The sequence below is a fragment of the Sinocyclocheilus rhinocerous genome, unplaced genomic scaffold (genome assembly GCF_001515625.1).
Source record: "Sinocyclocheilus rhinocerous isolate Xijiao unplaced genomic scaffold, SAMN03320098_v1.1 scaffold688, whole genome shotgun sequence".
Lineage (NCBI taxonomy): Eukaryota > Metazoa > Chordata > Actinopteri > Cypriniformes > Cyprinidae > Sinocyclocheilus > Sinocyclocheilus rhinocerous.
Genome location: NW_015651641.1, coordinates 1,323,665 through 1,334,454, shown reverse-complemented (window position 1 = coordinate 1,334,454; position 10,790 = coordinate 1,323,665). Strand labels below are relative to the sequence as shown.

General features: G+C 37.6%; 1 protein-coding gene and 1 pseudogene across 1 annotated transcript in view; one reads left to right on the top strand and one right to left on the bottom strand.

The window, feature by feature from the left end:
- The window catches only part of LOC107713332 (ras-GEF domain-containing family member 1B-B-like), an 11,467-nt gene extending 6,106 nt beyond the window's left edge, over nt 1-5,361 (top strand). The window contains exons 4-14 of the mRNA XM_016518808.1: nt 886-1,023; nt 1,389-1,607; nt 2,568-2,642; nt 2,767-2,859; nt 3,137-3,239; nt 3,359-3,438; nt 3,812-3,907; nt 4,008-4,103; nt 4,192-4,315; nt 4,732-4,804; nt 4,929-5,361. Coding sequence (XP_016374294.1) covers nt 886-1,023; nt 1,389-1,607; nt 2,568-2,642; nt 2,767-2,859; nt 3,137-3,239; nt 3,359-3,438; nt 3,812-3,907; nt 4,008-4,103; nt 4,192-4,315; nt 4,732-4,804; nt 4,929-4,950 — 1,119 coding nt within the window. The 3' untranslated portion in view covers nt 4,951-5,361. The remainder of the gene's footprint in view (nt 1-885; nt 1,024-1,388; nt 1,608-2,567; nt 2,643-2,766; nt 2,860-3,136; nt 3,240-3,358; nt 3,439-3,811; nt 3,908-4,007; nt 4,104-4,191; nt 4,316-4,731; nt 4,805-4,928) is intronic.
- A 975-nt stretch (nt 5,362-6,336) lies between these two features.
- On the bottom strand, nt 6,337-8,859 carry LOC107713268 (PR domain zinc finger protein 8-like; annotated as a pseudogene).
- Nucleotides 8,860-10,790: the final 1,931 nt, after the last annotated feature.

The window sequence follows — 10,790 nt, the reverse complement described above, 5'->3', positions numbered from 1 at the left end:
TCACTTCAGAAGGCCTTTATTAACCCCCCGGAGCTGTGTGGAGCACTTTTTATGATGGATGGATGCACTTTATTTTGCTTCAAAATCTCAACACCCATTCACTGCCATTATACAGCTTGGAAAAGCCAGGACATTTTTAAATATAACTCCAATTGCATTCGTCTGAAAAAAGAAAGTCATATACACCTAGGATGAGGATTTGTAAAGAAAAATGTTGGAGGATTTCAATATAAGCCAAGAGGACACTGGTTTTCCTTTACTGTGAACAAAATTTGGTTGTCGTGAGACTAGCATATTCTCACCGGAGCTTATGCTACATCTACATCCTACATCATCCGCTGGAACACCACTCTCTTGAGAACGCGCATACGACAGTCAGCAGAAGCTAGATATTACGACTTATAAAGTTTTAAATATGGATATTTTTCTAAAACAAACACATCACGTCACTTCAGAAGGCCTTTATTAACCCCCCGGAGCTGTGTGGAGCACTTTTTATGATGGATGGATGCACTTTATTTTGCTTCAAAATCTCAACACCCATTCACTGCCATTATACAGCTTGGAAAAGCCAGGACATTTTTAAATATAACTCCAATTGCATTCGTCTGAAAAAAGAAAGTCATATACACCTAGGATGGCTTGAGAGTGAGTAAATCATGGGCTAATTTTCATTTTCGGGTCATTTTCGACTCCGTATCATAATTGAAAGGTGATTTATTCAATGTGGGGTTTTTTTTGTGCATTTAAATTGACTTTACTAAAATAAACTTGATAATGTCAGATTTTAGTAAACAAATTATTTAGTAGATATTACCTAATAGCTACTATCTTGTAGCAAACCGTAGGTGATTCAGTGCTAAATTGTCTTGCTTTACTCAACAGAAAAGAATACGGGAAATAGCACCGAAAATTGTGCAACTGCTCACAGAATGGACGGAGACCTTTCCATACGACTTCAGGGATGAGCGCATGATGCGCAGCCTCAAAGAGATGACCCATCGTCTTGCCTTCGGAGATGAGGTCAGCAGAGATGATGCCTTCCTGATGATCTAGCAGAAACATCATGATTGCATCATGTTATTGTTTGTTTTTGAACTGAGTTGAATCTTGAATAAATGAACAGTGTCATATTGACAATTCTAAACGCTTTTGTATTGGGATATCGCTATATTGGACAACAACAACATGACATGGTTATGGAGCCAAATGCAAATGCGTTGGATTTGCATGTACGCTGTTTGGCTTCAAACCCTCTGACGTATTTCCTTTTTGCTCAAGCTGTGATATCAGCAACACTGCTTACAGTTACCAAATGTTGTCTTTGGCTAGTTACGAATGGATATTATAATGCTGATGTAGGAAATGGTTCTGTTGTTTTTAACTAGCTCTCACGGAGGGCCATGCAGAGACTCATTCAGCGCCTCTTACGCAAACTGACCACCCTCGGACAGTACGAAGAGTCGCTGGCGACATCCACCGCCGCCGCGATGGACAGACCACTCGTCCTCAAGTCCAAACAGCAGTTAGTACGCAGAGACGAGTGCGTTTTGAACCTGTGCGATGACCCTTTTGTCTTCGCCCAACAGCTGACACACATTGAGATGGTGAGTGACATCAAGGTTCAGTCTGATTGGCTGTCACTCAGTACTGATGTTCTGTACTTCATGGATTCAGTCTTAAATAGTTCACAAAAAAATGAAGATTTGCTGCAACTTTACTCACCCTCAGGCCATCCAAGATGTATATGAGTTTGTTTCTTCATCAGAACAGATTTGGAGAAATGTAGCATTACATCACTTGCTCACCAATGGATCCTCTGCAGTGAATGGGTGCCGTCAGAATGAGAGTCCAAACAGCTGATAAAAACAATACAATAATCCACAAGTAATCCACACCACTCCAGTGAAAAGCTGTGTGTGTTTGTAAGAAACGAATCCATCAAGATGTTTTTAACTTTTAACAGCCAAAATACGAGTCCATAATCCATAATTTAGCTTTCTCCAGTGAAAAAGTTGTCTTGTCTGAATCAGGAGAGAAATATGCACAGATCAAGCACTGTTTATAAGTGAAAACAGTCCAAAACCGTTCTAAACAAATATGTGTGTGAATTTTGATGTGAGAGGACAACAAGAGATGGACTTTTTCACTGGAGGAAGCATTTTTATGGATTATGGACTTTTGGTATTTTGGCCAGAAGTGACGGTTTAAAGTTAAAATGCATTAATAATGGATTTGTTTCTTACAAACACACAGCTTTTCTCTTCAAGACTTTAGCTGATGGACTGGAGTCGTGTGAATTGTGATGTTTTTATCAGCTGTCAATATGGGGTGCTGTGTGTACATTAATGAGGAAAAAAAATTAACTTAAATGATTTTAGCAAATGGCTGCAATATAACAAAGAGTGAAAAATTTAAGGGGGTCTGAATACTTTCCGTACCCACTGTATACTGGAGAAGAAATAAACTCATCTACATCTTGGATGACCTGAGTGTAAGTTTTCAGCTATTTTTTATTACCAGGTAAACTACTCCTTTAAACCTGCTCTCATGTTTTCTGCATGCAGGAGAGACTCAGTTATATTGGCCCCGAGGAATTCGTTCGAGCGTTTGCTCAGAAAAGACCTTCGGACAACCATAAGGTAAGCTGGTCACACAGCTGTAGTCAAAGATTACATCAGACACTGTAAATAAATGGAAACAGAATGGCCACAGATAAAGACGAAGCTTGACTATTTCAATGACAGTTGAACTTTTATCTATCAGAGTTTCTTCAGCAAAAGAAAAGCGAGTAACCTGGAGGCTTACGTTGAATGGTTCAACAGACTGAGCTACCTGATAGCCACAGAAATTTGCATGGTGAGCACACCTTTCATCTATTTTGGGGAATAAAGCAAAGCAGTGCTATCAGTTTTGTTGTTGACGTCAAAGGTTGTGTAACCACTCTCACTTGTATAATTCTGAGCCTGTGCGGTTCATTTTGTTACTTTTGAATGATCTGAAGGTGTCGGTTTGCTACTTCATTTCCAATGTAAAATCTGCGTCTTGAAGCAAAACCAATTAAGAACACTGCTCTATGTAACCGCGTATGATTGCAATCACTGACACATGCTGCCCTCTGCTGGTTTGTCTTCAGCCCGTGAAGAAGAAACACAGAGCAAGAGTGCTGGAGTTCTTCATAGATGTGGCACAGGAATGCTTCAACATCGGCAACTTCAACTCATTAATGGCCATTATTAGTGAGTACATATTGAATTGTATTGTCATTAACTATTAATTGTAAAATACAGTTTCGTAGCCACAGTCTTGATTTGCATTGAAATGATCTCACATTATTAACAATGTTTTTACTCTGTAGCTGGGATGAACATGAACCCTGTATCCAGACTGAAGAAAACCTGGAATAAAGTCAACACAGACAAGTTTGACATCCTGGTGGTAAGGAAAGCTGTTATGAGGAAGAGAGAAAGCTACGCAGTGGGGTCCAGCAGTCTGAGACCACCGTCTAATTTAAACCTGGAAATACACAACATTTCAACATTTTTCTTTTTTTTTTAAAAACAAAGAAACATTGAGATAAAATTAAGGTATATTTAAAAAGTCTGCACCATTTCTCTGTCACCACACAATTAGTCACAATGACATTGTGATTTGCACAAATGAAGTTTATTTGAATGGGAATTACGTTAGAAAATTCAAAATTCAAATCTTATTACAAGTGGTCTCAGACTTTTAGACTTCACTATATATGGATGTTTTAATCTATACTATCAACACAGTTAATTTTGCTGGTTGTTTTGTTTTTTTTTAGCACCAAATGGACCCATCTAGCAACTTCTACAACTACCGCACTGCATTGCGAGGAGCGACTCAAAGGTCTAGTACAGCACACACAAGCCAAGAAATGGTAATTTTGTGTGCTTTTTATGCAAAACTTTAATTTTAACAAATCATTTCACATGAATTCCATGTGAATTTAATATGAATGCCCTCTTCTTGTCTTTCAGATTGTTATCCCATTCTTTAGCTTGTTCATAAAGGATATCTACTTCCTGAATGAAGGATGTGTCAATAGATTACCTAACGGCAACATCAATTTTGAGGTAAGTTGAATGTAATATTCTAAAAAAACTGTATCACTTGCTTATCTAGTTGCTTGGAAAATAAAGCTTTTCTTTAATCGTATTACAGAAATTTTGGGTGCTGGCCAAGCAAGTGAGTGAGTTTCTGTCCTGGAGGCAGGTGATCTGTCCTTTTGAGAGGGACAGGAAAACCCTGCAGTATCTCATCAGTGCACCAGTGTTCAGTGAAGATGGTGAGCCGTCGGGTTTTTTTTTCTTCTCGCTCTTAGAAAACCTAGATTGTGAATTGGCTGTAGGTGGTTTGCAAAAAGAAAGAAAGGACCAATCACAATTCAGTATTCAAATAATACGATGATGTCACCTATTTCTGTAACAAATATTTCAGTTACACTTTATTTTAAGGTAACGTTTTTACAGCGCAATTACACAAATAAGTATTTAGTAATTGTAATAATCTACATGTACTTACTATAGGGTTAGGTTTACTGTTAGTTGCATGTATGCATAATTTACTGTTATTGCTGTAGTAAGTACATGTAACATGTAACTGTCACATTACAATAAAGTGTCACCAATATTTCTGTACATAAAATGGTTTTGGGTGAATTGATTGGGTTTATGGAATAAATGTATTTGTGTTGTGTTGCAGAGCTCCAGCTCGCTTCATATGAGAGTGAAGGTCCTGAAAACAATCTAGAGAGGGACACTCGCCGTTCACTCAGGTCTGAACTCTTTTCTGAAAACCCTTGTTCCAGACATTAAGTTATAATTTTTAAATAACAATGACTTGCCTCTACTGTATATGCGCACTCAATTTCATTTCCCGTTTGTTTCCCGTTGCTGCAGATCGTCGCTGAGTAGAATGTGAACGGTGAATTTGGGATTGTGTCCTAACACAAGGACTGATGGCACTGAAGACTTTGAAGGACTTTTATAATCGTTACACTTTTCTGTGGTTTCATCGCTGAAATTGAGGCTGGATTCTCATTGTGACAGTAACACTATGCTAAAGGAAACATACTCATCTCATTTACCTCAAGTACCTTAATGAAATGTGTTATAAACATGCTATAGATCTCCTGGGTGAATTAAGAGCATGTCGCTGGCTGACCTGTTCTACTATTACATTGTTTTGTTTTGTTTTTTGCTTTTGGTAAGTGGTATTAATAGTTTGTGTACTGAACATATTTGTTACAATATTATGAAAAGATATTTTTATGTGTATTATAGTTTCATGTGATCAGTGTGTATGTTTCCCTATAAAGGATCTCTGAATTAAGCAGATTTTTGCGTGGTCACTCTTTTTTTTAATTCTTTTATTCATATAGGATGTTTTTTTCTGTATTTTGTTTATAGTTTATGCATCCGTGAGGATTAGTCAGTTGATAGTGTAGAGATGGATAGCAAATAAACAAGTACTTTTGCGCCACCTAGTGGTCAAACTCGTGTTGCTACTACGACTTGTGACCAATTTAGATACATGGATACATTTTTTTTAATCATTTCAATGTACTAATACAAAAAGAATGTGTTTGAGCTCTTTAGGATTAGTTCACACACACACACACAAAGTAGAATTGAATGCTGTTTCGCAGTTAAAAAGCTGTTATATGATACAAATATTCACAAAAATGTTGCTTAAAAAAACATTTTATTTAAAGGACAATAAAACTGTCAACATCAGATAGTGTTCTAACAGCACAAATTCATGGTACAGTTGTTTTCATATGGTATTTATTTAGTTTCTTTAAATAGAGCATAACACAAAGTCACACCACAAATAAAATACAATGTTATTAAAAACAAGAGTTTTATTTTAGATTTCTAAAACATTTGTGACCCTGGACCAGGCGATTTTCTCAATATTTTGATTTTTTTTTTTTTTTTACACCCTCAGATTCCAGATTTTCAAATAGTTGTATCCCAACCAAATATTGCCCTATCCTAACAATAAAACTTATTATTACAAAACTTATTTATTCAGCTTTCAGATTATGTATAAATCTCAATTTTAAAAAAATTTACACTTAAGACTGGTTTTGTGGTCCAGGGTCACATTTATTTATTCTTTTAAAAAGTAACTAATTAATCTAAATCGTAAACATTCCTTTTTACGTTTAGTAAGTGATGCCCCCCACATTCCCTGTTGATAGCATTGGCATTGTCTAATGCAAAACTATATAAAAATACATAATATCACAAAATATATCTCAAAACAACACTGTGCAACAAGGTTTTTTTTTTTTACATGAGCTTATGTATGAGAGGTCACGTGACGTGAGAGGTGATGACGTATTTACATATCGGACACTTCAGCCTCTCATCCCTGACCCTGGACTGCCTCTCATCTGACAGCGCCCTCTTGTGGTGGGACCTCATGTGTTGCACCAGGTCTGATGTCATTTGGAAAGAAAGGTTACATTTAGCGCACCAGTTCTGGATAGGTAGACCAAGAGAAGAGAGAGGGGGTCAGTAGCGACTGCAGACGAGTAGCTTGTGGACGCTGCAGCTGAGAGGTCCTGGACCAAATGTTTGCACTGGGAAGAAGAGCCAACTGTTTTGGAAGATCCATGTTTAGTAAAGCACAGCTGTGGAAGTTGAGAGGGAGAATGGCAGGGAGGACAGACGTCCGGTTAGGGATGAGGTCGCTGGTAAAACTGGTTGACATCAGTGGGATATCAGGCATGGTGTGAGGAGGTTGCATGAATGCGCTCTTCTTGTTCTTGTCACCTTGAACATCTTTTGACACTCTAGTGGTGAATGCAGACTTTGTCGCTGTTGTACTAGACTTCAAATCCTGGTTGTCTGGATCTGTCGTGCAGTTGTCATGGCATTGTGGTTGGCTGCACGGAGAATTCTGGCCCTCACTGAAAGGCTTTTTGCTGGCAGATGACCAGGAACATCTATTCACCTCATTAACACAAAACTTTTTCACTAATACCTTTTCATCTCCATGGGTGTCAAAAGATGACGGTTCGCCATCACTCTCATCTGTGTCTGCTTCAAGAGAACGTCTTCTTTTAGGGCTCTTTGCATCTGCGGGACGATTTTTCTTGCAGTTCTCCTGCTCTCGTGCTAAATTGTGGAAGTTTGTGGTAGGTTTGCTACTCACTGAATACGTTTCTGGAAGGGCGAGTTCCTTCAAGAAGCTTGCAGGTTTCTTTATGCAGAAAAATCTCTTGTGTGCCAACAGAGGGAATTCAAAGAGAAACCTCTGTTTGCATTCAGAGCAGATGAAACCTAAAAGAGAAAGACATAAAATTAAATGTACATTTCTGTAATGTTTATGTATTCATACAAGACACTGAATCATTTATTTAACCGTTTCAAAAACACTGATTCATTCAGAAACGAATAAATCGGTGTTTTGGGGTGACTCACTGAAACTCAGCCAGTTTTTTTAAAGGACTGATTCATTCAAGAATGAGTGAGTCATTGAATCACACATTCAACAGATTCATGAACTTTTCTATGTTTTGTATTTTTTATGTGTATGCATTTTTAAAAATGTAATAAAATGTCCAAAAATGGGCCTAATGCTTGTTTTACAGTTTCAAGTAAAAAAAACAAAAACAACAGCTTTTGATATAATTGATATAGATCTATTTGTATCTATCTTATTTTAGATAAAAATTCAAAAACACTGATTCATTCAGTAATGAAACATGCATGGGTGATTCATTGAATCATTCATTCAGCCAATTCGTTCAAACCCACTGATGCATTCATGAACTGAAACAAGTGATTGTCTTTATTAGTGAGTCATTGAATTATTCATTTAACTGATTTATTAAAAATACACTGATTCTGAAACACTGCATTTAATATAATGTGGACATATAAATATATAATGCATTCGAACCTTTTGTGTTCTTTTGCTCTGTGCTGAGGCCAAGCAGTTTGGTTAGATCTCTCCCATACCAAACTAAAAGCTCTGTGTTTTCAGGAATATCCTTAAAGGCTCTGAAAAATAGATGTCCGTTCTTCATACACTTTAGATTTTGCTCCTCTGCATTCCTGGCTGACCGAATCATCTGCAGGCATTCGCTGGACGCTGATGGGTCCATCTGAACAATGCAAAAGAATATCTAAAAAATGAATAGGGCCTACATTTACTATTTGTAATACAACAAAAATGAATCACATATTTCATAATAGCCTAAATGGGAAGATACCTTTTATTTTAGATACATTTTTAGATTTTAAATATTTAAAGGAAAAGTTGTCAAATCTAAAATAAACAGAATGTTCCTATTGTGCCGACTTCTGACAACATGCCCCGCTGTAAAGTGTCCCAACGTAACGTGTGTTGAATGAATTCTATCTCTTTCCTAGGCAATAATGGTGAACATAGCTTCTTATAGCAAAGACTTTATATAGCAAAGGTATATGTCATACATGTAGCCTACAGAAATTAATTTTCATCCAAGAAATATTCACGCGTAAAAGCGTGACAACCAGCCCCGGTCTATAAGTCATTATAGAGCGCACATTACCTGCAGCACATAGGCGGTCTCTCGTCTGTCCGAGCACTTGCAGGCGATGAAAGCGATGTTGTCACAGAGGGAGGTGTGTGTTAGAGCACATGGACCGAGCACAGCTCCTGCAGGCACGGCTCGAGAGGTGCTGATGCTGCTCAGCGCAGCCGCTGCGTCCAGCAGAAAACGCGCTCTTCCCTCTGGACCCTGAGACAACACTTTGAAATTCACTTTCTGTAGTTTTAAATAGAGTTTTAATTATCATCATAAACGCATCTTACCATTTTAATCTTAAGCATAGGCTATAAGATCCTCTCCGTTGAGTCGGTGTCTTGGAGTGAGTTGGATGCTCTGAGCGATGATTTCTAAATTACGAACGCAATCATTTATCTGCGGGAAACAATGACGAGACTCCGCCCCCGAACCTCCTGACCCGGCCTGCTCCCTCTGTGCTCTTATCCCTAATATGAATCGTTCTGGGTCAGTGTCGCTTATCGTGGATGTGTGCTTCATTTCTGAGCACTGATCTTTGGCTCAAACGTCTAAACTGAGATTGCTGAGATGAGCTCGTTACTTTCATATTAACAGCAGTGCGCTCAGGCGAGAATCATCACTGACCAGTGTTATGACTGCAGGCTATATGAGCCTTCACATACAGGCCTATCTATCTATCTATCTATCTATCTATGCAGTGACTTTTGATTATGAATGAAAAGATCTATCTATGCAGTGACTTTTGATTATGAATGAAAAGGTGTTTTCTGCAATGCGCTGCCTTTCAAATCCCCTGGGGCCTCATGTATAAAACTTTACGTATAGATTTCATCCTAAATGTGTGCGTACGCACATTTCCATGCCCATTTTGTGCGTACGCAACGTTTATACATCAGGCCCCTGGTTATTACAGTTTTTCTCATTCACTTTGGTGCATTTCTCAAATCATCCTTAATATTTGCAAAAAAGTATGTGCATTTCTCAAAACAATTCGTACAAACAGCACCACACAATGGATTACCTGCAAAAGCCTGTAACTTAAAATCTTTAGTTCATCTCTCAAAAGTAAGTATTTATGTCAATGAACATATCAGTGCCATCAGAATGAAAAGTCCTTGTGTCATTGTTCACAAACAAGATAGTCAAAATGCTTAGTCATGTTGTCAGTATAACAGTGCACTTTGTTAGTATTACCTGATATAAACTTTTCAATACAGTTACTGTATTGAAATGCAGAAGGCTGCACTTCTTATGCATGTCATATATCCATTACAAAAGTACAAATTTACACACTACTGTATGTAAGTAGTGTATTGATTGAACGAGACTGGATAGGATTCACAGTTACCCTTTTTACACTAGTAAAAAACACACATTACAACGTTATTGTGATACAGAAAAGAAAAAGAAATATGGGGACAAAGGCGAACATACAAAATTACAAAGGCAAACACAGGAAACCCACCTCAGCCATTGTAATGCCATGATTGACAACATGGTCCACGGTGGCCCTTATTTCATCTGATATGTGCATATGTCCTTGGCCTTTTCTGCTTTTTCCTCTGTTTTGCCTCTGTACCCTTCCACCATGCAACCTTACTCCTATTCCTCCTCTCAGCTGTTGATCCTAATCATTTCCTGGATGTTAATCCATTGTCAGAATTTGTAACTAGTGTGGTGTCCTTATGCTTTCCAATTGAAGGTTCATGAGATGCACCTTTGAGCGATTTCAGAGAACTGGTTTGTCATTGGCGTGATATACATTTCTCTTCATAGTGAAAGTCAAGATTCACCTCCACAATTCATGGCAAATTTACAAAAAGTCTAATAGAAATGTGTAGAAAATATGCTTTGACAGTTCGCAACTTGTTCAGAAGAATGAGAAAGTGCTTTTATGATGTGCACAAGTGACTAGATGATGTGGAGGTTGAACAAGTAGTTTTGAGAATTTCATTTCTGATCTGAGAAATGCACCAAAGCAACTGAGAAAAACAGTAAATTTCAACTGATTGTTCTAGTCTGTGGGCTTCCTAAAAAGTAAATTACAATCTACCACACACACACATATATATATATATATATATATACACTGTATCAGTTTGATTTACTGCAATGTTGACTTTCCATGTTGCAGACAAGCACATTAAACATGTTTCATAACAGTGCTAAAATCATTGTTGGCATAACATGTCTGATTAAATCATCTGAAAAACATATTTACATTATTTAAAAACCT